At 64.4% G+C, this 27,484-nt stretch overlaps 7 protein-coding genes across 8 annotated transcripts; 4 read left to right on the top strand and 3 right to left on the bottom strand.

The window, feature by feature from the left end:
* The first annotated feature begins 662 nt into the window (after window positions 1–662).
* PPP1R35 (protein phosphatase 1 regulatory subunit 35) lies at window positions 663–1,382 on the top strand. Its single transcript, XM_062602110.1, has 3 exons — window positions 663–912; window positions 1,007–1,116; window positions 1,204–1,382. The coding sequence occupies exons 1-3, from the start codon at window positions 663–665 to the stop codon at window positions 1,354–1,356; spliced, it is 513 nt and encodes a 170-aa protein (XP_062458094.1). The 3' UTR covers window positions 1,357–1,382.
* A 537-nt stretch (window positions 1,383–1,919) lies between these two features.
* On the bottom strand, window positions 1,920–4,408 carry MEPCE (methylphosphate capping enzyme). The gene is made up of 4 exons (XM_062602111.1): window positions 3,124–4,408; window positions 2,481–2,699; window positions 2,247–2,373; window positions 1,920–2,096 (listed from the first exon to the last, which is right to left on the bottom strand). The coding sequence occupies exons 1-4, from the start codon at window positions 4,336–4,338 to the stop codon at window positions 2,044–2,046; spliced, it is 1,614 nt and encodes a 537-aa protein (XP_062458095.1). The 5' UTR covers window positions 4,339–4,408; the 3' UTR covers window positions 1,920–2,043.
* A 651-nt stretch (window positions 4,409–5,059) lies between these two features.
* Window positions 5,060–9,994, bottom strand: ACTL6B (actin like 6B). Its single transcript, XM_062602115.1, has 14 exons — window positions 9,845–9,994; window positions 9,602–9,678; window positions 8,673–8,838; window positions 7,991–8,091; window positions 7,810–7,907; window positions 6,957–7,051; window positions 6,772–6,878; window positions 6,531–6,620; window positions 6,005–6,066; window positions 5,801–5,915; window positions 5,637–5,717; window positions 5,447–5,542; window positions 5,254–5,340; window positions 5,060–5,170 (listed from the first exon to the last, which is right to left on the bottom strand). Exons 1-14 carry the CDS (start codon window positions 9,867–9,869, stop codon window positions 5,090–5,092), a joined length of 1,281 nt encoding a protein of 426 aa, XP_062458099.1. The 5' UTR covers window positions 9,870–9,994; the 3' UTR covers window positions 5,060–5,089.
* On the top strand, window positions 6,818–11,365 carry POP7 (POP7 homolog, ribonuclease P/MRP subunit). The gene is made up of 3 exons (XM_062602117.1): window positions 6,818–6,893; window positions 10,205–10,323; window positions 10,792–11,365. Exon 3 carries the CDS (start codon window positions 10,793–10,795, stop codon window positions 11,330–11,332), a length of 540 nt encoding a protein of 179 aa, XP_062458101.1. The 5' UTR covers window positions 6,818–6,893; window positions 10,205–10,323; window position 10,792; the 3' UTR covers window positions 11,333–11,365.
* Window positions 11,366–12,931: 1,566 nt separating this feature from the next.
* On the top strand, window positions 12,932–16,059 carry EPO (erythropoietin). Of its 2 annotated transcripts, XM_062602113.1 has the most exons (5): window positions 12,932–13,073; window positions 13,953–14,080; window positions 14,194–14,280; window positions 14,890–15,054; window positions 15,486–16,059. In XM_062602113.1, the coding sequence occupies exons 1-5, from the start codon at window positions 13,061–13,063 to the stop codon at window positions 15,609–15,611; spliced, it is 519 nt and encodes a 172-aa protein (XP_062458097.1). In that variant the 5' UTR covers window positions 12,932–13,060; the 3' UTR covers window positions 15,612–16,059. The 2 variants fall into 2 exon arrangements, with proteins under 2 accessions (XP_062458097.1, XP_062458098.1); XM_062602114.1 differs by lacking the exon at window positions 14,194–14,280.
* Window positions 16,060–16,622: 563 nt separating this feature from the next.
* On the top strand, window positions 16,623–25,489 carry LOC134155201 (transferrin receptor protein 2-like). The gene is made up of 19 exons (XM_062602119.1): window positions 16,623–16,680; window positions 16,863–16,910; window positions 16,992–17,157; window positions 17,906–18,095; window positions 18,174–18,308; window positions 18,704–18,809; window positions 18,888–19,010; window positions 19,304–19,420; window positions 19,590–19,726; window positions 19,829–19,995; window positions 20,167–20,286; window positions 20,863–20,945; window positions 21,025–21,088; window positions 21,164–21,231; window positions 21,311–21,387; window positions 21,497–21,581; window positions 22,794–23,006; window positions 23,486–23,626; window positions 24,905–25,489. Exons 2-19 carry the CDS (start codon window positions 16,878–16,880, stop codon window positions 25,487–25,489), a joined length of 2,610 nt encoding a protein of 869 aa, XP_062458103.1. The 5' UTR covers window positions 16,623–16,680; window positions 16,863–16,877.
* A 232-nt stretch (window positions 25,490–25,721) lies between these two features.
* Window positions 25,722–27,478, bottom strand: LOC134155200 (ephrin type-B receptor 4-like). Its single transcript, XM_062602118.1, has 4 exons — window positions 27,383–27,478; window positions 26,529–26,710; window positions 26,314–26,436; window positions 25,722–25,835 (listed from the first exon to the last, which is right to left on the bottom strand). Exons 1-4 carry the CDS (start codon window positions 27,437–27,439, stop codon window positions 25,757–25,759), a joined length of 441 nt encoding a protein of 146 aa, XP_062458102.1. The 5' UTR covers window positions 27,440–27,478; the 3' UTR covers window positions 25,722–25,756.
* Between the last annotated feature and the right edge of the window lie 6 nt (window positions 27,479–27,484).

Raw genomic sequence — 27,484 nt, 5'->3', positions numbered from 1 at the left:
GAGTGACCGGCACAGGCAGCGGCATTGAGCAGGCCATGGTGAGGGCTCCGGATTGGGGGGCTCTGGGGCTGCCCTATGGGGGCAATGGGGTGATAAAAGGTAAAGGTGATAAAGGGATCTGTGAGGTGCTGGAGGGGGGGGGTGTGGGTACCCCCCGTGACCCCCCTCTCCGCCTCGTTTTAAGTAAAGCGAGTGTTTTGCAGCGCTGTTGTTAATTAACGATAATTAAAAAGGGGGGGGTAATGAGGGGGAGGAGGCGGGATTCGAACCCGCGTCCCTGTGAGCGCCGCCATGTTGGGAAGGGCTGTGGGAGTGGGCGCCATCTTGGGGGTGGGCCACATTGGTCGCCATCTTGGGGAGGGCACGGACCGGCGCCGCCATCTTGAGGAGGGAGCGGTGTGCGTCGCCATCTTGGAACGGTGAAGCGTGTGTGCCGCCATCTTGGAGAGGGTGTTCCTGCTGGAGGCCGCCTTCTTGGTAAGGGGCGTGGTCTGCACCGGAAAGGGCGTGTCCAACCGCCGACATGAGGCCGCCCGACGCCGCGCAGCCGCCGCCGCCACCGGGGGGGATCCTGCGGCGGAGGGGGGGGGAGCGCGGGGGATGCGGGCGGCAGGTCCGGACCCCACCATTGGGCCCTTAACAGGGGGGAAGGGGGCTGAGCCATGGTGGGGCCTCCCCCCTCACGCTCCCTCCACCCCCCACAGGTGCGGTTCGCGGTGGTGGGGCCCGGGCAGGACCATGAGGAGCAGCGCGGGGGGGCCCCGTTGGCGGCCCCGGTTCCCAACAGCTCCCGGGCGGCGGCGGCGGAGGCGCGGGGGGGGCCGGAGCCGTTCGATGCCCCCCGCGCGGCCGCGGCCCTGCTCGGGAGCTCGTTCGCTGCGCGCTGCGCCGTGGGGGGGGCGGCGGCCGCAGGTGAGGCCCTGCAGCAGGGGGGGATGGGGTTGGGGTTGTGTTTGTCTCCCTTCTCGTTTTAACCGAAATCCGCTCTTTTCACCCCGTTCCGCAGCCATGAACGTGCCCCCCGCGCAGCGCCTCTACCGCGGCCTCGTCAGCCTCGCCGTGCCCCCCCCGATGGGGCCCAGGAGGGGGGCGCTGCCCCACAGCGCGCCCCACAAGGTGAGAGCCGCCCCTCCCTGCACCCCAATACCCTCACCCCTGCTCCCCCCCGCACTGTGTTGGTCTTTTCCTCCCCCTCCTCCTCAGGTTCCCGGCCCTGCCATTGGCGCCCCTCCAGGGGGGGAGGGGGAGCCCTGGCTGCCCCCCTCCGCCCCCCTCGCTCCCCTCCGGCCCCTCCCCCGCCCCTCCGACGCCGCCTTCGTCATGTACCGGAAGCTGCAGCAGTGGGGGGGCGGCTGAGGGGGAGTCACCCCCTTCTCCACCCCCCCAAAATAAAGCCTTCTTTTCAAGCTTTGTGGGTGAATCGGGGGGAGGGGGGTTATTCATAGACGCCCCCCATTGGGGAATCCGTTCCCGTCAGCCATTGCGATAAACGGTGGAGTGATGATGGTCCAGGGTAAAAACTACAGCTCCCAGAATCCCTTGCGCATGTGCAGCGTCCATAGGCGGTGCCAGCGGGTCACTATGGTAACGGAGATGTACCATGGTGATGGTGCGGAGGGGGGGATATTTGCATCCGTGTCAATGGTAGCACTTGGAGACACCCTTTTGGGCTGTACCACTTGTGGTGGGGGGGAACACCACCCCTTGAACGATGGGTGAGACAGAATGGGCACAGATTTCTCCCCCCACATAGGGGGGACCAAAAATGGGCTGGACCAAAGTAGGTGACACCCCCACTTCCCCCCCCCAATGAAACGACCCCACATTGACCAATCACCTCCTTTATTCCCAACCCCCCCTCAGCACAGACCAAACCACCGCAAACACCCGCGGGGGAAGGGGGGCTGGGGTTGGAACACCCCAAAGTCGAGGGGGGGTGGATTCCCCCATTTGGCATCTTCTTCTGTGGGTGGGGGGGGAAGGAGCGAACCCCCCCCATTGGTGGCAGCAGGGTCCCCCCACAGTTGTGGGTCGTGGGGGGGCTCAGTGGGCGTTGCCTTGGCCCTTGTGGAAGAGATAAATGGGCCGCTGGAAGCCTGTGGGGAGAAAGGGGGGGGTCAGGAGCATCCAAAGTTCACCCCACACCCCCAGGATGTCCTTATGGGACCTACCCCCCCACATTTTACCCCATAGCCCCATCCTTGCCCCTCCAACCCACCCCACAGCCCCCCTCCAGATGCTCCCACCTTTGGCCGCATGCTGGGGGGTCCCCAGCAGCTCGTAGCTGTCGAACCCCACCTCGGGGGAGGTCAGGTAGGACGGGAACTGCTCCGGGCGCAGCCGGATCCGCTGGTAGTTCCGGTACGTGGTCTCCTAGAGGGGTGGCATAAAGTGAGCCCTGAGGACCAACCCCAAACCACCTCTGACCCCCTAAAACCAACCCTGACCCCCCTCCCCCCCCAAATACCCCCCCCACTCACGGTGAGCCCCTTGCGCTTGCGGTAGGAGGCCCATGGCTGTGGCTCCAGCAGCAGGAGCCCACCGGGGCGCAGGTGCCGGTAGACCCTGCGGAAGAGGCGCTTGAGGCCTTCGTCGCCCCAGTTCAGCTGCACCCACTTGGTGAGGGACAGGCAGAGAACGACGTCGAACTCCGGGCGCTGCGCGGCCACGGCCTCCTCGCGCTCGGGGACGTAGTTACCCTGCAATGGGGGGGGTGCAAACAAGCGCTTTGGATGGGGTTTAGCGGTGTCTTCCTCAGTCCCACCCTTTAAGCTCCTCCCCTCTCTAAGCCCCACCCTGTACCCAAACTCTTCCAATCCCCCCCGACCCCCAAACCCTGTCCCAAAACCCACTGTATTCAACCCAAAACCCCCTTATGACCCCCAATCCTCACCATCACCCCCACAAATCACCACCAGCCCCCTCCCCTACATAGAACGCTCCCATATCCCTATATAACGCTCCATATCCCTATATAATGCTCCCATATCTTTTATAACCCCCCCACATCCCTCCCCGACCTTACTTTGCCTCCCCGCGAGACCTCCCCCAACCCCCTTCCAGGCCTCCCACAGACCCCCCCCACCCCGGGTACCCCCCCCAAGCCCCCCTTTAGGCCCTCACCGTCACGAACACGACGTTGTGCGGGAAGTCGGCGGCCCCGGGCCCGTCGGGGGGCAGGCGGGGGGCAGCGATGGGGCCGCGACTGGCGAGCAGAGCCGCAGGAAACCCCTTCCTCCCTCCTCCTCCTGCTGCCGCCTCCCCCCCGCCCGCCTCGGCCTGGATCTCCTCCGACAGGTAGTGCCGGATGTTCTGCCGGGCCGAGCGAATCAACCCCCCGTCAATGTCCAGCCCCACCACCCGGGCGGGCCCCCAGCGCTTGGCGATGCTCAGGGTCAGGTGCCCCACGTTGCAGCCCACGTCCAGCACCTCCTTTCCCGCGAACCACTCGGGCCGCATGGCGCGGAGCCGCCCGTCCTCGCAGTCGGGGTTCCGGTACCCGTAGTATTTGCAGTAATTCCCGTACTGGAACTTCCGAGCCTGCCGCCGCGGAGGGGTTTTCCCGGGCGGTTTCGGCTTCTCCGGTGGAGGCCGCGTCCCTTCCGATTTACTGCAAGTCCGTCGGCGCTTGCGATGCCGGCCGGGCCCGGGGCAGGCGGCGGTGGCGGCGGTGGCAGCGGCGGCGCACGGGGGGGTGCTGGCGGCGGGGAGGGCGTGCGGGCAGGCGGCCTCATCGGGGCCGGACGCGGCGGGACCGGAGGCGGAGGCAGCGGAGGCAGCGGAGGCAGCAGAGGCGGCGCTCGCTCGCTGCTGGCCGCGGTGGCGGTGTCGCCGTCGGGAGGACTTGGCCGGGGAGGCCAAGCGGAGGCCGTCGCCCGGCGCGTTGAGGCTGAGCGGGTCGGTGATGTCCCGGGGCACCAGGATCTCCACCGGGTCGCGGCCGCGGGCGGGCAGCGGGGAGCTCTGCGGGGTGCGCGCGTTCAGGGCCCGGCTCACCTCCTCGTCCAGGAGGCTGTTGAGGTTGAGCGGGTCGAAGATGTTCCCCCCGAGCAGGAACTCGGACGGCAGCACCGGGCCGCACTCCGAGGCCGCCCGGCGCCGCCGCTTCCACGCCGGCTGCTTGGCGCCGCAGCTGCTACGCCGCTTGCCCCCCCCCGCCGACCGGAAGCCGTTGCGGGGCCGCGGGGGCTCGGCCGCTTCCTCCTCCTCGTCCTCCCGCCGCGCTCCGGCCGCACCGGAGGAGGAGGCTGGAGGCGGAGGCACCAGGAAGGCCTCAGGCTCGGCCGCCATAGCGGACCGCCCCGCGCATGCGCGATGCGCGCCGGCTCCTCCGCGCATGCGCGCCGCCGCTAGGGGGTGCTATGCGCGGCGCGACGCAGCCGGACCCCTCCGCGCCCGCCACCTCCCTCCCGCGATGGCAGCAGCGCGCCGGCCCGCCGCGCGTTATATAGGCGGTGGGCGGGGCCCGGCGGGACCACGCCTCCCGAGCAGGGGCGGGCGGCAGCTCGTAGCCAATAGAGGGCGAGTCCTCGCGGGAAGACGCCAATCAGAGCGTGGCGGCCCGCGGAGGGAAGGCGGGGGCTTGGAGAATACGGGGTGGCCGCGACGAGTGCCTGCTCGAGGGCGCAAACCTAACGGCGGCGCGGGGAAGCGGAGAGAGGCGGGGGGAAGCGGTTGTGCGGAGCGGGGAGGGGGCGCGGGCCGCGGCGGCGGCGGCAGGGACGAGAGAGCAGGGGCAGAGCGGGGGGAGGTCGGAGCAGGCGCGACGAGGACGCCATCGGGGGGGATCGGTGAGGGGTCCTCAGGGCGCATCGCGGGGAGGGGGCTCTGCGCATGCGCAGACTGCCCTCCAACCCAGCCCCCCCCCCCCTTTGGGGCATGCGCGCTGCGGTGCGCGGGAAAGCGTTGAGGTGGAGCCCGCGCCGCGACCCCCCCCGCAGCGTCCGGACGCCGTTTTTGAGGTAAAAAACCCTCAAATCGGTCAAAACCCCCTCACTTTGCGTCATAAAATCACCCTCCCCGCTCCCTCCAACGCCTCATGCCCGCACACAACCGCGGTCTGCGCTCGAAGGCGTTTATTGGGGCGCGCTCAGGGGCACTTGCGCTCCACGCACTGCTTCCCCCCCTCCTCGTACTCCTGCTTCGAGATCCACATCTGCTGGAACGTGCCCTGGGGGGTCACACAATGGGGGGGGTTATGGGGCTGGGACCCACAGCGGGACACCCCCCCTTGGTCCTGCCCGTGGCACCCACCAGGGAGGCCAGGATGGAGCCCCCGATCCAGGGGCTGAAGCGCCGCTCCATGGTGCTGTTGCTGGCGATCAGCTTCAGGCGCATGCTCTGAAAGGGGGGGGGAAGGGGATTATGGGGTGTGGGGCAGGGCCAGCCCCATAGATCCCACACAGAGGCCCCCCCCTGCCCTCCAAGCCCCACACAGGGCCCTCACTGGAGGTGTCTTCTGTGACAGCTCCCGGTTGAGGCGGTCGGTGAAGCCCTGCAGCAGCGTGTTCCCCCCGGTGACAATGACGCTGCCATAGAGACCCTATGGGGATGGGGGGGGACAGACAATGTGGGGGGGTCACCTCTGAACCCCCACCTCTACCCCATAGCCCTCCCCCATAGGCCTGGGCACTCACTGGTCTGATGTCGATGTCACACATCCCGATGCTGGTGGTGACCACGTGCCCCACACCCAGCATCGTGTTCCCCGAGAGACCCTGGGGGCGATGGGGGGGTCAGAATAGGGCTGAGATCCCCCATATGCAAACACCCCCCTCCAGGACCCCCTGCACCCCCAAACCTTCACGTTGGAGGGGTCAAAGAGCCCCTCGGGGATGCGGAGCCGCTCGGCCCCATAGTCTGTGTTGTAGCCATTGGGCATCTCATAGTGAACTGTGGGCATCTGAGCGGCCACCCTGGGGGGGGCAGATCAAAGAGGGGGGTATATGGGGGGGGAACCCCTAAACCCCCCTCTAAGCCCCACCCCGGAGCCCGCAGCACTCACTGCTCGTCATATGGGGAGTCTGAGACCTGCAGAACGGAGGCTTGGAAGTCCTGGATCACCTCCTGAGGGTGGGGAGGACACAAAGTGGAGCCCTCTGAATGGCTCCTGGGGTCCAGGAACCCCAATAAGGGACTCAGGGGTCAAGGAAGCCCCACTAAGGGACCCAGGTATACGGGACCCCCCCAGTAAGGGACCCAGGGGTCAAAGAAGTCTCAATAAGGAGCCCAGCCATATGGGATCCCCCCAGTAAGGAACCCAGATATATGGGACCCCCAAATAAGGGATCCAGATAGATGGGACAACCCAAAATAGGACCCAGTTACGTGGGAACCCCCAGTAAGGAACCCAGCCATATGGGACCCCCCCAAATAAGGAACCCAAGTATATGGGACCCCCCCAGTAATGAACCAAGCCATATGGGACACCCCCAAATAAGGAACCCAAGTATATGGGACCCCCCCAATAAGGGACCCAGCCATATGGGGCCCCCAAAAATAGGACCCAGATATATGGGGCCCCCCCATACATTGCAGGTGAAGTTGTGCCAGGACTTGGAGACCTGCGGCAGCTTCTCCTTCTTCTTCCAGTTGGGGGGAGCCCCCTCCCGCACCGGCTCCTGGGGGCGGGGCCTCGGCCCCATAGCAATCAGCGGGGTGGTGCCGAAGTGGGCGTGGCCAATGGCAGAGTGGATGGAGCCTAACAGCTGCCTTCTCTCTGATAGGCTGTTGGCCAAGGGGGCGTGTCCCCGCCTCAAGCCCCGCCCCTACCTTGGCGGCAATCATGTATGGGGGCACGATGTCGATGTTCATCTCCTGGAAGAGCTCCCGGCACTGCATGGAGATGAAGTCCCCGGCCAGTGGCGACTTGACGATGCCTGCGGCAGCCAATGGTGAGTGGAGGAGCAGCGCTGGCCCCACCCCCTGCCCCCCCCAGGCCCCGCCTCCCGGCTCACCCTGCTGCAGGATGTAGCCGTCGTGCACGGGGATGGCGGTCGTGTGCGTGGCGCCGCTGTCCAGGACCAGCCCCGTGCTGCGCCCATTGGCAAAGCTGCGCCCTCGCCGTCAAGGGGCGACAACGGGGGGCTTGTGGTGACCCGGGTGCCCCATAGGGCACCCCATAGAGCACCCAACCATGCACCCCAAAGAACACATCATAGAGCACCCAACCGTGCACCCCATAGAGCACCAAACCATGCACCCAAGCACCCCATAGAGCACCCAACCATGCACCCAAGCACCCCATAGAGCACCCAGCCATGCACCCCAAAGAACACGTCATAGAGCACCCAACCGTGCACCCCATAGAGCACCAAACCATGCACCCCATACAACACTCCATAGAGCACCCTACTATGCCCCCCATAGAGCACCCTATAGAGCACCCAACCATGGACCCTATAGAACACCCTGTACAACACCCAAAAATGCACCCAAGCACCCCATAGGGCACCCAGCCGTGCCCCCAGACACCCACCCCATAGAGCACCTAGCCATGCACCCAAACATCCCATAGAGCACCGAAACATGCACCCCATAGAACGCCCCATGGAACACCCAACCATGCACACAAACACCCACCCCATAGAGCATCCAGCCATGCACCCCATAGAACACTACATAGGGCACCCAAACATGCACACAAACACCCCACAGAACACCCAGCCATGCACCCACTCAGCTCTAGACCCATCCACCCAGGTCTAAACCGACCCAGACACCTCTAGATCCACCCAGGGCGAGGTTTGGCGTTGGTGTGAAGGTGCCATTGCCGGGTGCCACCATTGGGTGCCACCGTGGGGGGGATACGCGGTGAGCACGGCCGTTTTGCAGAGGAAGAAGGCCGGGATGTTGTAGTGCTCGAACATCAGCTCCGTCAGTTTCTCCCTCTTGGCACGAGTGTTCCACTGCGGGGACGGGGGGGAGCCCGATGGGACACGTGGGGGGACGTGGGGGGCACTGGCACCGAGGCGGGGAGGGGTGCACCTACCGGGGCCTCGGACATGAGGACGGGGTGGAGACCCGGCTCCGACTTGACGTGTTTCCCATAGGTGTGGTCCAGGATGGCCTGGAAGCACTCCCAGTCCTCGACTGGGGGCATGGGGACACATGGGGCGACCCCAGCCCCATGGGAGCTTCCACTGGGTGACCCCAGCCCCAAGGTGGCTTCCATTGGGTGACCTCAACTCCATGATGGCTTCCTTTGGGTGACCCCACCCCTATGGGGGCTTCCATTGAGTGACCTCCAACCCTATGGTGGCTTTCATTGGGTGACCCCAACCCCATGGTGGCTTCCGTTGGGTGACCCCAACCCCATGGTGGCTTCCATTGGGTGACCACCCACAACCCCATGGTGGCTTCCATTGGGTGACACCAACCCCATGGTGGCTTCCATTGAGTGGCCCCAACACCATGGCAGCTTCCATTGGGTGACCCCCAACCCCATGATGGCTTCCGTTGGGTGACCCCAACCCCATGGTGGCTTCTATTGGATGACCCTCACCCCCATGGTTGCTTCTGTTGGGTGACCCCAACCCCATCTGGCTTCTATTGGGTGACCCTCACCCCCATGGTTGCTTCTGTTGGGTGACCCCAACCCCACGGTGGCTTCCACTGGGTGACCCCCAACCCCATGGTGGTTCCCCATGGCCCTAGGGGGGGTCCCCACTCACTCATGCCATTCTTGAGGGGCGAGAGCACCTCCATGCCCTCGCGGGCCACGTGCAGCGCGTTGGTGTCGATGTAATAGACCTTGCCCCCCTTCTTGTCCTTGTCCCCATCCAGCTCCAGGGCCACCTCCTCAGGGGACAGCAGCCCCACGGTGGTGGGGAAGTCTGCCTGTAGCCACCCCATGGACGTGGCATGAGGGTGGTGACCTCAGGGAAACCATGGCCATGGGGATGGCACCATGATGGGGACATTGGCCTATGGTGATGGTTTTGGGGACACCACCATGGAGGCACTGGGGGTGTTGGGGGGGAAGGGGGGGGGGAACAGGCAATGTTGTGATGACATGTGATGACATACAGTGACATGTGATGGCATATAATGACATGACAGGACATGAGATGGCATACAATGACATGTGATGGCATATAATGACATGACAGGACATGTGATGGCATACAATGACATGTGCTGGCAGGACATGTGATGACATATAATGACATGTGATGACACAGAATGATAGTGATGGCATACAATGACCTGATGACATACAATGACGTGCGATGGCATATGATGGCATACAATGACATGTAAAGACATGCGATGACACATGATGACATAGAATGACATGTGATGACAGGACATTTAATGACATGCAGTGACATGTGATGGCATACAATGACATGTGATGGCATACAGTGACACGCGATGACACATGATGACATACAATAACATACGACGGCAGGACATGTGAAGACATACAATGACATGTGAAGACGTACAATGACATGTGATGACATACATTGACATGTGATGACATACAGTGACATGTGAAGACATACAATGACATGTGAAGACATACAATGACATGTGATGACATACAGTGACATGTGATGACATACAATGACACGTGATGCCATACAATGGCACCCACCTTGGGGCAGTCCTCCCCGGCGTACCCAGCGCGCACCGAGAAGGAGCCGATGTCGAACACCAGGGCCCCGACCTCATCTGGGATGCGGGGGGGGGGGAATCACGGTGACACCGGGACCCCCCGTCCCCCCCCACCCGGTAACACGGTGCCCCCCACCCCCAACCCCGCCGGCCACGCCCCCTCCCTCTACGCCACGCCCCCTCCCCGAGGCCACGCCCCCTCCCGCGCCGTGTCGCCCCCTACCGCCGCCGTAGACCCCCCCGCTCATGGCGGCGGCCGCGCGTTCAGCACTGGACAGCGCCCGCCGGCCGCGGTAGGCGGGGCCAGCGGCGCGCAGCCAATGGGCGGCCGCCGTGCGCCGCGCTCGCTGATTGGTCGCCTCCGCAGACAATGCTTTAAAGGGGCAGGCGCCGTTTTTGTTGTGAATAAGGGGTCTCCATGGCAACGGGTTTAAAGAGGAAGGGGCTGTACTCGTCGCCATGGAAACAGGCCAGGGGAGGGAGGGGAGACAGCTCAGGTTTCCATAGAAACAGCCCGGGAGAAAATAGGGGGCTGTTATGTCGTCACCATGGCAACGGGGGGGTGTATTTGTCAGGTTCCAAGATGGCGGCTCCTGCGGTCACGTGGCGTGCAGCGCCGCCAATGGGCGAAGCCGTCCGAAGGGAGGGGGCGGGTCCAAGCTACCGGAAGCGGAAGTGAACCGGCGGCGGGGACGCGGCGAGGTGCTGGCGGGGGGCGGGAGCGGAGTGTGGCGTGGGGGCCTATCGGGGACCGGGGGGATCTATGGGGTCTATGGGGCTTGGCACAGGGGTTATGGGGGTCTATAGGGGCCTGGGAGGGGTCCATGGGTGTCTGTGGGACTGGAGGGGGTGTAAAGGGGTTTATGGGGGGGGGGGCTATGGGGCTGTGGAGCTTGGGACAGGGGTTATGGGGTGTCCGGAGGGGTCTGTAGGGGCCGGGGGAGTTCTATGGAGTCTGTAGGGCTTGGGCTGGGGGAACTCTAAAGGGGTCTATGGAGCGTTTTGGCAGGTCTATGGGGCTTGGGATGGGGGTTATGGGGTGTCTGTGGCGCTCGAGGAGGGCCCTGGATAGTCCCTATGGGGCACCCAGGGTCTGTGTGGGGCTATGGGTAGCTTATGTGGGTCCGGGATGCCTGGATGTGCCCCTGACCCCCCCATGTCCCCCCATAGAATGTCCTCAGGACCTACAGCAGCTCCGGGGGGGGGCTCCCCGGCCCCGCGGGGGGTTGACCCCCCCCCTTCCCGTTGCCGCCGCCGCCGAGGCCTGGCCCCGCGTCCCCCCTTCATCCCCCCCCCCTCCTCCTCCTCCTCTTCCTCGGCCCCCCCCACGGACGTGTTCGTGACGGCCAGAACCGACTTCCGGGCCCAGCTGCGGCGCTGCCAGCGCCTCCTGGCGCCGTCGGGGGGGGGTTCGGCAGCGGCCCCCCCCTCCGAGCTGCGCCTGCACGGGCTGGGCCTGGCCGTGCCCCGCGCCATCAACCTGGCCCTGCAGCTGCAGGCGGCCGCCCCCGGCGCCCTCCGGCTCCACGCCAGCACCTCCTCCGTCACCCTGCCCCCCCCCGGGCCGCCCCGGCGCCGCCGAGGGCCCCCCCAGAGCCACGAGGAGGAGGAGGAGGAGGAGGAAGATGAGGATGAGGAGGGGGCAGCCCCGCGGCCCCGCCATAACTCGGCCATTCACATCCGGGTGTGCAGGGAAGCGCCCTGTGCCTGAGCAGCACCCATGAGTGCTATGGGGCACCCACAGCAGGAGGCTCCAGAGCCATGCAGGACCCGAGGACGTGGGGACACCGGGAGCCACGGAGATGGCAGCACGGGGACATGGGGACACCCGGATGTCACCACAGAGCCACCAATGAGCCGGGGACGCCGAAACCCACCAGGACCCGAGACCACCACCGTGAACTCGTTCCATGGTCACCAAGGTGCCACCAAGCCCTGAATGCCCCCCCCCACAGTGGACTTGGATTGGGGGGGGACACAAACACACAAGGACCCCCCCAATAAACCTGGTGGTGGCAACGGTGACACTTTGGGGGCGGAGCCTAAGGGGGGGCGGAGTTTGTTTGGGGCCGGGGTGGGGGGGGGACCCCGGGCTTCCTCCGCGTCATTGGTGACCTTTGGGGCAGGAAACCCCCCATGGACCCGGCGTCAGCGGTGGGGAGGGGGACAGACGGACGGGGACGGACTCCACCACTGCCCCCCTGTTGTGGGGGGGTCCTGGCCCTGCCGCTGTCCCCGTGTCCCCGGCCACCCCCCCCCGCCGCCCTTTGTCCCCGCTGGCGCCGCGGGGCTGGAGCCATGGCCGGGCCGTGTGGTTCCGCACGTAGGGGCCTGGCAGGGGCCCAGCTCCGGCCACCCCCCCCCCCCCCCCCGGCCCATGGCTGGGGGTCCCCACCGGGGGACATCCCCCCCCCCCGGCATTGGGACCCAGTGACGTTGGCCCCATTGTTTGGGTGCTTCCGGTGCTGGGGGGGGACACGGGCACCCCCCCTTGCACACACGTGTGTTTGGGGCCGGCTGTCCCCGTGTCACCCTGGTACCAGCACGGGTGTCCCCGAGGCCACGTGGGGCTGGCTCATCCCCATCCCATCGCTCTGGGTCCCTACCCCACACCCTATCCCATTCCCTGTCTGTGCCCACGTCTCATCCCGCATCCTTGGGCCATCCCCGTGGCCCCATCCTGGGCTGTGTCCTCATCCCTGTCCTGGTGTCCCCCTTCAGTCCCAGGTCCTCATCCGTGTCCCCATTCCCATGTTAACCCCCATCCTTGTCTCCCCATCTCTGTCCTAGGCTATACACCTGTGTCCTCATCCTGGTGTTAAATCCCCATGTTAAACCCCATCCCTGTCTCCATCCCTATTCACTCCTCACAATCCCATTCCCACGTCCCCCCCATGTTGCCTGCCTTGTCCCTATTCCCATCCCTTTCCCCATTCCCATCCCTGTCCCAATTCCCATGTTAATCCCTATCTCCATCCCCATTCACTCCCCACAATCCCATTCCCATGTCCCCCCACATTTACCCCCCCCCAGCCCCATGTCCCTATCCTTGCCTTTGTGTCCCCATTCCCGTCCCTTTCCCCATTCCCATCCCTTTCACCATTCCCATCCTTTTCCCTATTCCCATCCCTGTCCCCATTCCTTTTCCCCTCTCCCCTCCCGCCCGGTGCCCCCCCCCCCCCCTATTGCCGCCACCGCGGCGCCGGGGCCGGGGCCGGGGGTGGCCCGTGGCCAGCGCAGACGTGCTGGGGCCAGCGCGGCCTTTTCCTCGATGGCCGGGCCCGGAGGGGGGGGGGGCCCGGACGGGAAAACCCCCCCCCAAAGGGCGCTTCCGGCCCCGCGGCCCCTCGGATCAAACATTAACCGGGGCCGGGGCCGGGGGACGCGGCCGCCGCTGCCGGGGCCACCCAGGGACCCCCCCGTGCCATGAGCAGCAGCCATGGGGGCCGCGGGTGAGTGCAGGGGGCACCCATTCATTGCAATGGGGGGGACCCGGGTGAAGGGGGTGGGGGGGGGCACCCAGGACCCTGGGTTCATTCATAGCAATGGGGGATGTGGGTGTTGGGGGGGTCCCAGAAGGTCACTTCGAGGGGGCACCCAAGACCCTGGGTTCATTCATAGCAATGGGGGATGTGGGTGTTGGGGGGGTCCCAGAAGGTCACTTCGGGAGGGCACCCCAGACCCTGGGTTCATTCATAGCAATGGGGGATGTGGGTGTTGGGGGGGGTCCCAGAAGGTCACTTCGGGAGGGCACCCCAGACCCTGGGTTCATTCATAGCAATGGGGGGGGGGGTATTCTGGGGGGTACCCACGTGTATAGGGAGGCTGGGTTCATTCATTGCATTGGGGTCCTGGCTGTTTGGGAGGTTCCAAGTGTATGGGGCGGTGTCCCTGTTTTGGGGGGGTCTCAGGTATAAGAGGGAGTACCTGTTCTGGGGGCGCAGTCCTAAGGCGTTACAAGTGGGGGAGCACCCATGTGTGTGGGGACCCCAAGAGCCTGGGTTCATTGATACCAATGGGGGACATGGGTCTTGGGGGGGGGGGTCTCGGGTATATGGGTGGCCCCCACGTGTGTGGGGACCCCAAGGGCTGGGTTCATTCATTGCAATGGGGGGACCTGGGTGTTTGGGGCATTCCAAGTGCATGGGGGGGGTCCCTGTTTTTGGGGGGTCTCAGCTTTAAGGGGAGGGTCCCTATTCGGGGGGGGGGAATTTTAGGGGGTTACAAGTGGAGGGGCACCCATGTTTCTGGGGACCCCAAGACCCTGGGTTCATTGATAGCAATGGGTTTTAACCCAGGTGTTTGGGGGTGTCCCTCACCCCCCCCCCCAGGGCTCTGCTCGCTGCTGCTGCTGCTGCTGTTGGGGGTCCCCGGGCACCCCGAGGGCCCCCCCCCACTCTGCGACCCCCGCGTGCTGGAATGGTTCATCCTGGAGGCGCGCGACGCAGAGAGGGCGCTGGTGAGGGGGGGAACAGCCGGGGGGGGGGGCGCGGGGGTCGTGGGGGACAAGGTGGGGGGGCCTGGGGATGCCGGTGCCGGGGGTGACAGCATCCCTGTGCCCCCCCCCCCCAGGCCAGCTGTGGACCACAGTGTGAGCTGCCCGAGGCGGTGCCTGTGCCCTACCCCGGAGTGAACTTCAATGAATGGCCACGGCTGGAGGTGATGGGAAGGGGGGAAAATGTGGGGAAAAAAGGGGGGGAGATGGGGAAAAATATCGGGAAATGGGGAAAAATGTGGGGAAATAGGGAAACATAGCGGGAAATGGGGTAAGTGCAGAAAAATGGGGAAAATGGAGGAAATAAGGAAAAGCATGGGGAAAAAAGGGGAAAAAATGTGGGGGAAATGGAGGAAAAGAAGGAAAAAATGATGAAATGGGGGAAAAATGGGGAAAATAGGGATAACGGGGGAATAGGGAAAAGCATGGGAGGAAATAGGGAAGCATGGAGGGAAATAGGGAAAGCATGGGGGAAATGGGGAAAACATGGGATTAATAGGGAAAAAATGGTGGCAAATGAGAAATCTGGGAAAGTGAAGGATATAGGGAAAATATGGGGGAAAATGGGGGAATAGGGAAAAGCATGGGGGGAATAGGGGCACATGGGAAGAAATAGGGAAAGCATGGGGGACCAGGGAAAAATGGCGGGAAATGAAGGGAAACAGCATGGGAAAATAGGGGAAAATGGTGGGAACTGGGGAAACAATGGGGGGCAATGGGATAAACTGGGGGTGATGGGGGGCTTCCCCCCCCGTGACCCCGCCCCCCCGCAGGCCGCGGCGCGCGCCCAGGACGTGCGCGGGGGCGTGGCCACGCTCGAGGCCGCGGTGCAGCGCGCGCGGGAGCTGCTGCCGGACCCGCGCCTGCGCCCCCTGCTGGAGCGCGCCAACAGCGCCGCGCGGAGCCTGGCGCGGCTGCTGCGGGAGATGACTGCGCAGGTACGGGGGGGCCTATGGGGGGGTCCATGTCCTGCTAAGGGGGGGGTTCCATGTCCTGCTATGGGGGGAGTCCATGTCCTGCTATGGGGGGAGTCCATGTCCTGCTATGGGGAGATCCATGTCCTGCTAAGGGGGGGGTTCCATGTCCTGCTATGGGGGGAGTCCATGTCCTGCTATGGGGAGATCCATGTCCTGCTAAGGGGGGGGTTCCATGTCCTGCTATGGGGGGAGTCCATGTCCTGCTATGGGGAGATCCATGTCCTGCTAAGGGGGGAGTCCATGTCCTGCTATGGGGAGACCCATGTCCTGCTATGGGGATATCCATGTCCTGCTATGGGGGGTTCCATGTCCCGCTATGGGGGGCTCCATGTCTTGCTATGGGGTGGGTAATGGAGGGTCCCTGACCTCATCATGTTCCTTCCGCCCCCCAGGTCGCCCCCTCAAGCGCCCCCCCCCGGCAGTGGCAGGTCCGGAGCCTGGGCCGGCTCCTGGCTGTTCACAGCAGCTTTCTCCATGGGAAGGTCCGGCTCTTCCTCATGGACGCCTGTCGGCAGTGACCGACAGCAGCCAATCAGCCATTGGTATGGCAGACAGCAGCCAATCATCCATCAGCACATGCCTGACAGCAGCCAATCACCCATCAACGTGGGAGAGAACGGCCAATCATCTATCAGCACATGCCTGACAGCAGCCAATCGCCCATCAACATGGGAGAAAGCAGCCAATCACCCATCAGCGGATGACAGGCGGCAGCCAATCACCCATTGACAATGGCAGGCGGTTATCCATCACCCCCCCACCCTGTTCCCTGCGGAGCCTCCCCCCGGCACGTTGGACGTGCCGGCAGGTGACTGACAGCCTCCCCCCCCCGGGCCACCCCATGGACACCGGGAGCTGTCACTCAGGGGAGACGCGGCCCCACAGCAGCGATGTCTGAGTCCGAGCCCCCCCCGTGTGTGTGTGAGACCCCCGTAACTTAATGCGAACACGAGAGTATTTATCTGAGCTCATTCATTGATCTCAGCTCATTCACAACAACCTTCACCCCCCCAGCACACATGGGATCCGCCCATTGCCTTTGGGTCCCCCCCATTCCCTTTGGCATGCCCACATTGTCTTTGGACCCCCCCCCATTGCCTTTGGGAGACCCCCTATTGCCTCTGGGACCCCCTCATTACCTTTGGAACCCCTTTATTGCCTTTGGGACCCACCCACTGCCTTTGGGGCCCTCCCTTCCCTTTGGAACCCTCCCATTTCCTTTGGGACCCCCCCATTGCCTTTGGGAGCCCCCCATTGCCTTTGGACTCCCCCCCATTGCCTTTGGGACCCTCCAACTCCATCCCACCCCCACGTGGTCAGTGACCGGGGTCAGATAAGGTGCAGCCAGACCTGGTGGCGCCAGGGCAGGGCCTCCCGCGAAGCCACGCCCTCCTCCCTGAAGCCACGCCCCCCTACAGGTGCAGCCATTCACTGCTTCCTGACGAGGCCACGCCCCCTCCATTCAATTCCCCCGTCCGAAGCCACGCCCGTTCCCGCGCAGACCATGTCCCTTCCAGCCTCTGGCCACGCCCCTTTTTCGCGCCTCCCGGGGAGGGCGGGAGCAGAGCAGGAGCGAGCGGCCGAGGGGTGAGCGCGGAAAGGGGGGGCCTGGGGGGGAGTTTGGGGTGGTCAAAGGGAAATTAAAGGGGTTGGGGGGGGATATGGGGATGGGGGAGACACCGGGAGGGGGTTGGGGGGCGGGGAAGAGAGACCGGGAGCAAAGTCCACCCCATGGAGGAGGAGGGGGACAAACCGAAGGACCCCCCCAGGGCGCCCCCGAACCAATGGAGACCCTGAGGCGCTGCTTTCATAGACGGGTAAGGGCCCCCCCAAAACAAGTGGTCCCATGACACACACCCCCCCCCCGGGTGATGACGTAACCGGTGACATCATCGCAGCCCCTGGGGGGAGGGGCGGTGTTGTATTCCCGCCACCAGGATGAAGAAGAGGAAGGGGAGGGGGGGGCAGGAGCCGCAATCGTGCGGCTGCCTAGGCCCCGCCCCCGAGGCAGGCTCCACCCCCACGTGACGTTGGCGCTGGGCTCCGCCTCCGCCTTCCTGGCAGGTAGGGACCCCTGAAACCCCATTGCACCCCATTGAACCCCACTGCAACCCACTGCACCCCATAGCACTCCATTGCACCCCACTGAATCGCATTGCAATCCATTGCACCCCATTGCAACCCAGTGCACCCCATAGCACTCCATTGCACCCCACTGAACTGCATTGCAATCCATTGCACCCCAATGCAACCCATTGCACCCCAGTGCACCCCATAGCACTCCATTGCACCCCACTGAACTGCATTGCAATCCATTGCACCCCATTGCAACCCATTGCACCCCAGTGCACCCCATAGCACTCCATTGCACCCCACTGAACTGCACTGCAATCCATTGCACCCCATTGCAACCCATTGCACCCCAGTGAACCCCATAGCACTCCATTGCACCCCACTGAACTGCACTGCAATCCATTGCACCCCATTGCAACCCATTGCACCCCAGTGCACCCCATAGCACTCCATTGCACCCCACTGAACTGCACTGCAATCCATTGCACCCCATTGCAACCCATTGCACCCCAGTGCACCCCATAGCACTCCATTGCACCCCACTGAACTGCATTGCAATCCATTGCACCCCATTGCAACCCATTGCACCCCAGTGCACCCCATACAACTCCATTGCACCCCACTGAACTGCATTGCAATCCATTGCACCCCATTATCCCCTCACCCCATTGCATCCCACTGCTCCCCCCATTTCCTCCCCATGTGGCCCAGCCCCCTGAGGCCCAGCCCCCTCCCGCAGGGCTCCTGGTGGCCGCTCTTGGCCACGCCCCCTGCAGGGGAGGGGCTTGGGCGGGGCCGTCCCCTCCTGGCCCCGCCCCCGAGGAGGACCCAGGGGGCGTGGCCATCGCCGGGGCCCCGCCCCCGTGGCCGCGCCTGCGGGAGCTGCTGCAGCGCCACCTGCTGGAGGAGCGCATCGAGGCCTGGGTGCGGTGCGTGCCCCCCCCACCGGACCCCCTGCCCCCCCCCCCGTGACCTTTGACCCCGGCGTGACCCCGATGACCCTGCAGGGAGATCAGCGCGGGGCCACACGGGGCGGGGTCGGAGCGGGGGCGGGGCCTGGCGGGGGCGGTGCTGGAGGCCATGGAGGGGGCGGGGCTGAGCCGGGCCTGGAGCCGCCCACAGCCCCTCCCCCTCCCCACACGGTACCGGGGTCCGGGGGCATGGGTGGGGTCAAGGGTCATGGGGGTCACTCGGGGTCTCAGGGAGGAGGAGGTCACAGGGGTCATGGAGGGTTATGGGTTGGGGTCACAGAGGTCGGGGGGTCATGGGGGGGTGGCGGGGTCACGGTCAAGGGGTCACAGGAGCTGGGGGAGAAGGGGGAGGGGCTCGGAGGGGTCACAGGGTCACAGGAATCAAGGGGTCAGGGGTCTTGTGGGGAAGGGGCTGGGGTCACAGACGTCACGGGGGGTCAAAGGGAGGTCAAAGGGTGGGGGCTCCCAGCAGGTCAAAGTTCACCGGGGTCATGGGGGATGGGGGTGGTGGGTCGGGGAGGGGTCATGGGTGTCTGACCTCTGACCCCTGACCTCCGACCCCACAGGGGGTCAGCGTCACTGCAGTGGGTGGACGGGGGGGGCCGGGAGCTCGAGCGGCTCCGCTTGGACCCGGAGGCCTTTTGTGCATGGAGCGCCCCTGGCAACGCCACGGTGACCCCTGACCCGCCCCCCCGACCCTAACCCTCACCTCTGACCCCCCGCTGACCGCTGACCTCTAACCCTCTGCAGGGGGGGCTGGTCTATGGGCATTACGGGCGCCCCCAGGACCTGGCGCTGCTGCGGGCCCGGGGGGTGCCCCCCCGTGGGAACCTGCTCCTGGTGCGGCTCGGGCGCGGCCCCCCCGCCGCCAAGGTGAGCAATGGGGGGGGCTATGGGGTGGACCCTATGGGGGTGCCTATGGGGAGGTCCCTATGCGGGTACCTGTAGGGGTGCCTATGGGGGTACCTATGGAGGGGTCTCTATGGGGGTGCCTATAGGGGTACCTATGGGGAGGTACCTATGAGGGTCTCTACTGGGAGTGCCTATGGGGATACTTATGGGGAGTCCCTATGGGGGTGCCTACAGGTGGGCTCCTTATGGGTCTCAGAGGATCCGCGGGGGGCACGGGAAGGTACCAGAGTCCCCCACTATACCTGTCCCCCCAGGTGGCAGCAGCGGCGGGGGCAGGGGCTCTGGGGGTGCTGCTGTACCCGGACCCCCAGGACACGGCCGGGCCTGGCGGGGACCCTGGCTTGGGGGGGGACACGGCTGTGACTGTGCACGTGAGTGGGGGGGCAGTGGGGGGTGTCAGTGGGGTGGGGGGGAGGATTTGGGGGGGCCTGGGGAGGTTTGGGGTGTTGGGGGGGTTGGGTTTGATGTGGGTCTATGGGGGGGATCTGCACTATTGGGGTGCTGTGTGGGGGTAACCCCGGTTCTGACCCAACCCTGCAGCTCCAGGAGGGCTCGGGTGACCCCTACAGCCGAGGCTTCCCCTCCTTCACCGGCCGAGCTCCCCCCGGGCCCCCCCCGGGGGTCCCCCCCATCCCCGCGCACCCCATCAGCGCCAACACGGCCGCGCGGCTCCTCCGGTGGGTATCCCCCCCCCACATCACCCCCGGGTCCCCCACTGGGGGAGATCCCTGTGACCCCTATGGGGGTGCTCACGTTCCACCCCCCCCCCCCCATTGCAGGGTTCTGGGGGGCCCCCGGGCCCCTGCGCGCTGGGGGGGACCCTCGCGGGGGCTTTGGTACCGGCCGGGCCCGGGGGGGCGGCGGATCCGGCTCAGCGTGGCCGCGGGGACCGAGCCCGGGACCCTCACGAGCGTCTTCGGGGCCCTGGAGGGGCGGCTGGAGCCCGGTGAGGGGCGGGGCCAACGGAGGGGGACGGGGCTAAAGGGGGCGTGACCAATGGGGAGCGGGTGCGGTGGCGAAGGAGCGCGGCTATAGGAGGAGGCGCCTGCAGAGATTGGAGGGGGCGTGGTTTGTTGCGGGGGGGCGTGGCTTTGCTGACGCTGTCGCTCCGCCCCAGACTGTTACATCATCGTGGGAGCGCAACGTGATTCGCTGGGCCCCGGGGCGGCGGCGTCGGGGGTGGGCACCGCGCTGCTGCTGGAGCTGGCCCGGTTCTTCGCTGCCATTGGGCGGGACGGTGAGGGGCGGGGCCAAGGAGGGGCCGGACCAATGGGGGGGAAAAGGCGGGGCTTGACCCCCATTTCTCTGTGGTTTAAAAGCCACCGGATGCTTTGAGCTGGCTCCCCCCTGGGGTCCCTTCACCCATGGGTGCCCCCCCCATGACCCATGTGACCCATTCACCCCCAATGGTCCCCCCTGTGACCCATGGGTGCTCCCCTTCACCCATTCACCCTCAATGGGTGGCCCCCCCCATGACCCATGTGACCCATTCACCCCCAATGGTTGCCCCCCTGTGACCCATGGGTGCTCCCCATCACCCATTCACCCTCAATGGGTGGCCTCCCATGACCCAGGTGTGTCCCCATGACCCATTCACCCCCAATGGTTGCCCCCCTGTGACCCATGGGTGCTCCCCTTCACCCATTCACCCTCAATGGGTGCCCCCCCATGACCCATGGGTGCCCCCTGTGACCCATTCACCTTCAATGGGTGCCCCCCCCCCGACTAATGGTTGCCCCCCGTGACCCATTCACCCCCAATGGGCGCCCCCCTGACCGTGGGTGCCCACCCCATAACCCATGGCCTCCCCCAGGGTTCCAGCTCCGCCGCTCGCTGCTCTTCGTCAGTTGGGATGGGGGCGAATTCGGGCACTTGGGGGCCACCGAATGGCTCGAGGTGAGAGCCCCCCCCCCCCCCATGACTCCCCCCATAACCCCCCCCCATGACCCCCCCTGTAACCCCCGTGCCCCCCCAGGGGTACCCCGACCTCCTGCACACCAAAGCCGCCGCTTACATCAGCCTGGACCAGGCGGTGCTGGGTGAGCCCCTCCCCCCGTGACCCCCCCCCCTTGACCCCCATTGACCTCAGTGACACCCCCCACCCCCCCCCCCAGGTGCTGACCGCTTGGTGGCCAAAACCAGCCCGACCCTGGTGAACCTCATCGAGAGCGCGCTCAGCCAGGTGGGGGAGGGGCGGCGGGAGGTGGGGGGAGGGGCAGGGGGGGAAGGGCCCCTCTGACCCCCCTCCCCCCCCATTGCAGGTGGAAAGCCCCAACGAGGGCGGGAAGAGCCTCCTGGAGCAGGTGACGCGGCCGGGGCGGGGCTGGGAGAGTGACGTGTGAGTGAGGGGGCGGGGCCAGGGGGAGGCCACGCCCCCTCCGTGCTGCGGGGCGGGGCTCAGTGACGTCAGGGTCCCCACGTGTCTGTGTTCGGGGTGTGGGGGGCAGGATCCGGCCGCTGCCCCCCGAGAGCGGAGCCTTCCCCTTCACTGCGGCCGCCGGGGTCCCTGCGCTGGAGCTCGGCTTCGATGAGGTGGAACCGGGGCCCATAGCCCATAGAAACACATCCCATAGAAACACATCCCATAACCTATAGAGATACATCCCATAACCCATAGAAACACATCCCATAACCCTTAGAGATACATCCCATAACCCATAGAGATACATCCCATAACCCATAGAAACACATCCCGTAACCCATAGAGATACATCCCATAACCCATAGAAACACATCCCATAACCCATAGAGATACATCCCATAACCCATAGAGATACATCCCATAACCCATAGAAACACATCCCATAACCCATAGAGATACGTCCCATAACCCATAGAGATACATCCCATAACCCATAGAAACACATCCCATAACCCATAGAGATACATCCCATAACCCATAGAAACACATCCCATAGAAACACATCCCCTAACCCATAGAGATACATCCCATAACCCATAGAGATACATCCCATAACCCATAGAGATACATCCCATAACCCATAGAGATACATCCCATAACCCATAGAGATACATCCCATAACCCATAGAAACACATCCCATAACCCATAGAGATACATCCCATAGCCCATAGAAACACAAAGACCCTATACACCCATACCCCCATACTCCATATCCCATACCCTATACCCCATACACCAATACCATACCCCCATATCCCATACCCTATACCCCATACCCCATATCCAGTACCCTATATCCCATACCCTATATCCAGTACCCTATACCCCATACCCCTTACCATACCCATCCACACCCCATACCCTATACCCCATACCCCATATCCAGTACCCTATACCCCATACCCAGTACCCTATACCCCATACCCCATATCCCATACCCTATACCCCATACCCCATATCCAGTACCCTATACCCCATACCCTTACCATACCCATCCACACCCCATACCCTATATCCCATACCCCATATCCAGTACCCTATACCCCATACCCCATATCCAGTACCCTATACCCCATATCCAGTACCCTATACCCTATATCCAGTACCCTATACCCCATATCCAGTACCCTATACCCTATACCCTATATCCAGTACCCTATACCCCATATCCAGTACCCTATACCCCATATCCAGTACCCTATACCCCATATCCAGTACCCTATACCCCATATCCAGTACCCTATACCCCATACCCTTACCATACCCATCCACACCCCATACCCCCCCCATGCACCCACCCCACGTCCCCCCTGTGGCGCAGGCCCCGGGCGGGCGCAGCCGCGCGGCGCTGGGCACAGCCGAGGACACGCTGGGGCGCCTGCAGAGGCGGCTGCGGGGCCGGTGGCCGGCGGTGACGCGCGCGGTGGCCGCGGTGGCCGCTCAGCTCCTGCTGCGCCTGGGCCACGACCCCCGGCTCCCGCTCGACCCCGGAGCGCTCGGGGACGCGCTCCTGAGGCGCCTGGCACCGCTGCAGGTGCTCGGGGGGCAGTGGGGGGGACGGGGGGGAACAGGGGGCACTGGGGGAATGGGGGGAATGGGGGTAATGGGGTGTAATGGGGGAATGGGGGCAATGGGGTAATGGGGTGTGATGGGGGAATGGGGTGTAATGGGGTCAATGAGGTAATGGGGTCAATGAGGATAATGGGGGTGATGGGGGTAATGTGAGTAAGGGGGGCAATGGGGGTAATGGGGACTATGGGGAAAATGGGGGCAATGGGGGTGATGGAAATGGGGATAAATGGGGGCAATGGGGGTAATGGGGTGATGGGGGGTAATGGGGGCAGTGGGGGTGGTTGAGGGGAATGGGGGCAATGGTGGCCATGGAGTGCAGTGGAGGTAGTAGGGACAGTGAGGGGCAATGGGTGTCAATGGGAGGTAATGGGGCAATGGGGTCAATGGAGTCAATGGTTGCCCCACATCCCCACCCCCCCCCCCCCATGCGCGGTGCCCCAGGCTCGGGGCCTGTCCCTGCAGTGCCTCTCCTCTGCCCGCGGCGACGTCGTCCGCGCCGCCGAGCGCCTGCGCCAGGACATGGCCGGCGCCGACGCCTCCAACGAGCGCCTCAACCGCGGCTTCAACGCCCGCATCATGGCCGTGAGTGAGCCCTATTGCGCCGGTCCCCATCCTACTGACTGCATCCCGGTCCCCATTATCCCTGTGTCCCCATTGCCCCGGTCCCCATCCCACTGACTGCATCCTGGTCCCCATTATCCCTGTGTCCCCCCTGTCCCTGTCCCCATCCCATTGACTGCATCCCGGTCCCCATCATCCCTGTGTCCCCACTGTCCCTGTCCCCATCCCATTGACTGCATCCCGGTCCCCATTATCCCTGTGTCCCACTGTCCCTGTCCCAATCCCATTGACTGCATCCCAGTCCCCATTATCCCTGTGTCCCCATTGTCCCTGTCCCCATCCCATTGATTGCATCCCAATCCCCATTATCCCTGTGTCCCCACTGTCCCTGTCCCATCCCATTGACTGCATCCCGGTCCCCATTATCCCTGTGTCCCCCCTGTCCCTGTCCCCATCCCATTGACTGCATCCCGGTCCCCATTATCCCTGTGTCCCCATTGTCCCTGTCCCCATCCCATTGACTGCATCCTGGTCCCCATTATCCCTGTGTCCCCACTGTCCCTGTCCCCATCCCATTGACTGCATCCTGGTCCCCATTATCCCTGTGTCCCCACTGTCCCTGTCCCCATCCCATTGACTGCATCCCAGTCCCCATTATCCCTGTATCCCCACTGTCCCTGTCCCCATCCCATTGACTGCATCCTGGTCCCCATTATCCCTGTGTCCCCACTGTCCCTGTCCCAATCCCATTGACTGCATCCTGGTCCCCATTATCTCTGTCCCTGTTGCCCCAGTCCCCATCCCATTGACTGCGTCCCTGTCCCCATTGTCCCTGTCCCCGTCCCATTGACTTCATCCCAATCTTTATCGTCCTTTTCTCCATTGTCCCTGTCCCCATTGTCCCTGTCCCCATTTTCCCTGTCCCCATTGTCCCTGCCCCATACAATTGACTGCATCCCAATCCGTATCGTCCCTGTCCCCATTGTCCCTATCCCAACCCCCCTGACCATGTCCCTGTACCCACTGACCATGTCCATGTCCCCATCCCTATCCCATTGACTCCATCCTCACCCCATTGACACCATCCCTGTCCCCACTGACCCCATCCCCATTGACCCCATCCCCATTGACCCCATCCCCACCCCATTGACCCCACCCCATTGACCCCGTTCGCACCCCACTGACCCAATCCCCACCCCATTGACCCCGATCCCACCCTACTGACCCCACTGACCCCACACCATTGACGCCATCCTCACCCCACTGACCCGGTTCTCACCCCACTGACCCCGTCCCCAGGCCGAGGCCTCCCTCCTGTCCCCCTTCGTGTCCCCGCTGGTGGCCCCGTTCCGCCACGTGCTGCTGGGCCGGGGGGGGCACACGCTGCCGGCGCTGGGGGCGCAGCTGGGGCCGGGGGGGGGCAGCGGCCGCCTCCGCCTGCGCCTGGCGCTGCTGGCCTGGACCCTGCAGGGCACGGCCGGGGCCTTGGCCGGGGACGCCTGGGACCGGGGGGGGATCGGGAGCCCTGGGGGCATGGGGGGCAATGGGGACTATGGGGGTAATGGGGGCATTGGAGGCAATGGGGGCATTGGGGGTAATGGGGGCATTGGAGGCAATGGGGACTATGGGGGCAATGGGGGCTATGGGGATGCTTGGGTTGATGGGGGCCTTGGGGACCACAGTGATGCTTGGGAGCAGGGGGAGACCTGGAGCTATGGGGACAATGGGGGCTATGGGGGCATCGGGGACTATGGGGACAATGGGGGCTATGGGGGCATTGGGGACTATGGGGGCAATGGGGCCAATGGGAGCTATGAGGTCTATGGGGATGCTTCAGTTGAGGGTGGCCTTGGGGACCCCATGGGGACAGTGGGACCCCCATGAGCTGAAGGGGTGGGGGCTCCTCTTAGCCCCACCCCTAATTTGCATAATGTGGATTTTGGGCCAAATAAAACACTCGGAAACAGGCAAGTCAAAACCAAATTGAGATGATGATGATGCTCTGGGGGGGCCCGGCCCCCCGACCTGGCCCAGCCCCCATCAGGTCACTGCCGATGACGTCATGGCACAGGCCCCGCCCACATTCCCATGACATCACCCCCTCCTTAGCCCCTATGAGGGTCTATGGGGGGCTATGGGGCAGGGGGGGCGTCAGAAGTTGGGGTCTGCCTTGGGGGGGCTCTGCAGGCTCTGGGCCCTGGGCAGGGGCACCCCCATCTGCAGCAGGTCCCTGTGGGGAGATGGGGGTCACATGGAGCCAGGGTTCCCCCATATCACCCATAACCCCCATATCCCACATACCTCCTATACCCCCATAACCCTTTTACCCCCCATACCCCCCCAATCCCCATAGCCCCCGTACCCCCCATATTCCCCATACCCCCTATATCCTCCATACCCCCCATACCCCCCATATCCCCCATAGCTCCTATATCCCCCATACCCCCCATATCCCCCATACCCCCTATACCCCCATACCCGCCATGCCCCCTATATCCCCCACAGCCCCCATACCCCCCATATCCCCCATAGCTCCTATATCCCCCATACCCCCCATAGCCCCCATACCCCCTTTACCCCATACCCGCCATGCCCCCCATATCCCCCATACCCCCTATACCCCCATACCCGCCATGCCCCCCATATCCCCCATATCCCCCATACCCCATACCCCCCATCTCCCCAAATCTCCCTCACTCCCCTCTCACCGCGGCAGCAGCTCCACGCCGGTGACGCCGGCGCCATCGGAGCCCTCCTTGAGCTGCAGCGTCCGGAGCCATTCCCCAACCGCGGCAAAGGGGGGACCCATGGGGGGGCTGCCTGCATCCGGGCTGGGAAGGGGGCAATGGGGAGGGCTCAGCTCCACAGAGCCCCATAACCCCTCCCCATGGCCCCCCATTGCCCCCCCCCCAGTGCCCGGTACCTGTGGTGGCCGCGCAGCGCCGGCGGGTGCCGGATGAGGCGGTCGAGGGCGCTGACGAGCGCGGGGAAGCGCGGGCGCGCGCGGGGGTCCCGGCGCCAGCAGTCGAGCATGAGGCGGTGCAGGGCGGGCGGGCACCGCGGCGGCCGCGGCAGCCGGTACCCGTGCTCGATGGCGCGGATCACCTGCGGCCGCCGTTGAGCCATAGGGATCCATTGACCATGGGGATCCCATTGAGCCATAGGGATCCATTGACCATGGGGATCCCGTTGAGCCATAGGGATCCCATTGAGCCATAGGGATCCATTGACCATGGGGATCCCATTGACCATGGGGATCCCATTGAGCCATAGGGATCCATTGACCATGAGGATCCCGTTGAGCCATAGGGATCCCGTTGAGCCATAGGGATCCATTGACCATGGGGATCCCGTTGAGCCATAGGGATGCATTGACCATGGGGATCCCATTGACCATAGTGATCCCATAGAGCCATAGGGATCCCATTGACCATAGGGATCCCATTGAGCCATACGGACCCACTGAGCCATACGGACCCACTGAGCCATACGGATCCCATTGAGCCATAAGGATCCATTGACCCACAGGGAATCCATTGAGCCATAGGGATCCATTGAGCCATAGGGATCCTGCTGCCCCATAGGCCCCCTATTGCCCCATAGGGCCCCCATTGTCCATAGGGACCCCATTGCCTCATCCATTGCCCCATAGCCCCCATTGTCCCATAGGCCCCCATTGCCCTGTAGCCTCCCATTGCCCCATAGGTCCCCATTGCCCCGTAGCCCCCCATTGCCCCATAGCCACATTGCCCATAGGGGCCCCGAGCAGTGACTCACATCCTGGTTGGACATGTCCCAGTAGGGCCGCTCTCCGAAGGACATCACCTCCCACATGACGATGCCGTAGCTCCAGGCGTCGCTGGCGGACGTGAACTTCCG

This window comes from Pezoporus occidentalis, unplaced genomic scaffold, assembly GCF_034315485.1.
Source record: "Pezoporus occidentalis ecotype Australia unplaced genomic scaffold, CSIRO_AGI_Poc_V1 ctg750, whole genome shotgun sequence".
Taxonomy (NCBI): Eukaryota; Metazoa; Chordata; class Aves; order Psittaciformes; family Psittacidae; genus Pezoporus; species Pezoporus occidentalis.
The sequence above is the reverse complement of the archived record's forward strand: the minus strand, read 5'-3'. Positions and strand labels throughout refer to the sequence as shown.

What these genes read in the sequence shown, in the direction of transcription:
- PPP1R35 (XM_062602110.1), top strand. Translation starts at nt 663, where the DNA reads ATGGTGGGGCCTCCCCCCTCACGCTCCCTCCACCCCCCACAGGTGCGG. An exon ending in GGGGGGGGCGGCGGCCGCAG is followed by an intron (nt 913 to 1,006) that starts GTGAGGCCCTGC and finishes CCCGTTCCGCAG; the next exon opens with CCATGAACGTGCCCCCCGCG. An exon ending in CCCACAGCGCGCCCCACAAG is followed by an intron (nt 1,117 to 1,203) that starts GTGAGAGCCGCC and finishes CCTCCTCCTCAG; the next exon opens with GTTCCCGGCCCTGCCATTGG.
- MEPCE (XM_062602111.1), bottom strand. Translation starts at nt 4,338, where the DNA reads ATGCGCGGAGGAGCCGGCGCGCATCGCGCATGCGCGGGGCGGTCCGCT. An exon ending in GCAAGCGCAAGGGGCTCACC is followed by an intron (nt 2,374 to 2,480) that starts GTGAGTGGGGGG and finishes CCACCCCTCTAG; the next exon opens with GAGACCACGTACCGGAACTA. An exon ending in CCCCCAGCATGCGGCCAAAG is followed by an intron (nt 2,097 to 2,246) that starts GTGGGAGCATCT and finishes TTCTCCCCACAG; the next exon opens with GCTTCCAGCGGCCCATTTAT.
- ACTL6B (XM_062602115.1), bottom strand. Translation starts at nt 9,869, where the DNA reads ATGAGCGGGGGGGTCTACGGCGGCG. An exon ending in GGCACAACTTCACCTGCAAT is followed by an intron (nt 6,067 to 6,530) that starts GTATGGGGGGGC and finishes CCCCACCCTCAG; the next exon opens with GAGGTGATCCAGGACTTCCA. An exon ending in GCTCCATCCTGGCCTCCCTG is followed by an intron (nt 5,171 to 5,253) that starts GTGGGTGCCACG and finishes GTGACCCCCCAG; the next exon opens with GGCACGTTCCAGCAGATGTG.
- POP7 (XM_062602117.1), top strand. Translation starts at nt 10,793, where the DNA reads ATGTCCTCAGGACCTACAGCAGCTCCGGGGGGGGGCTCCCCGGCCCCG.
- EPO (XM_062602113.1), top strand. An exon ending in GCGACGCAGAGAGGGCGCTG is followed by an intron (nt 14,081 to 14,193) that starts GTGAGGGGGGGA and finishes CCCCCCCCCCAG; the next exon opens with GCCAGCTGTGGACCACAGTG. An exon ending in ATGAATGGCCACGGCTGGAG is followed by an intron (nt 14,281 to 14,889) that starts GTGATGGGAAGG and finishes GCCCCCCCGCAG; the next exon opens with GCCGCGGCGCGCGCCCAGGA.
- LOC134155201 (XM_062602119.1), top strand. Translation starts at nt 16,878, where the DNA reads ATGGAGACCCTGAGGCGCTGCTTTCATAGACGG. An exon ending in TCGAGAGCGCGCTCAGCCAG is followed by an intron (nt 21,232 to 21,310) that starts GTGGGGGAGGGG and finishes CCCCCATTGCAG; the next exon opens with GTGGAAAGCCCCAACGAGGG. An exon ending in TGGAGCTCGGCTTCGATGAG is followed by an intron (nt 21,582 to 22,793) that starts GTGGAACCGGGG and finishes CCTGTGGCGCAG; the next exon opens with GCCCCGGGCGGGCGCAGCCG.
- LOC134155200 (XM_062602118.1), bottom strand. Translation starts at nt 27,439, where the DNA reads ATGTGGGAGGTGATGTCCTTCGGAGAGCGGCCCTACTGGGACATGTCC. An exon ending in GGGACATGTCCAACCAGGAT is followed by an intron (nt 26,711 to 27,382) that starts GTGAGTCACTGC and finishes CGGCGGCCGCAG; the next exon opens with GTGATCCGCGCCATCGAGCA. An exon ending in GGCGTGGAGCTGCTGCCGCG is followed by an intron (nt 25,836 to 26,313) that starts GTGAGAGGGGAG and finishes ATCTCCCCACAG; the next exon opens with GGACCTGCTGCAGATGGGGG.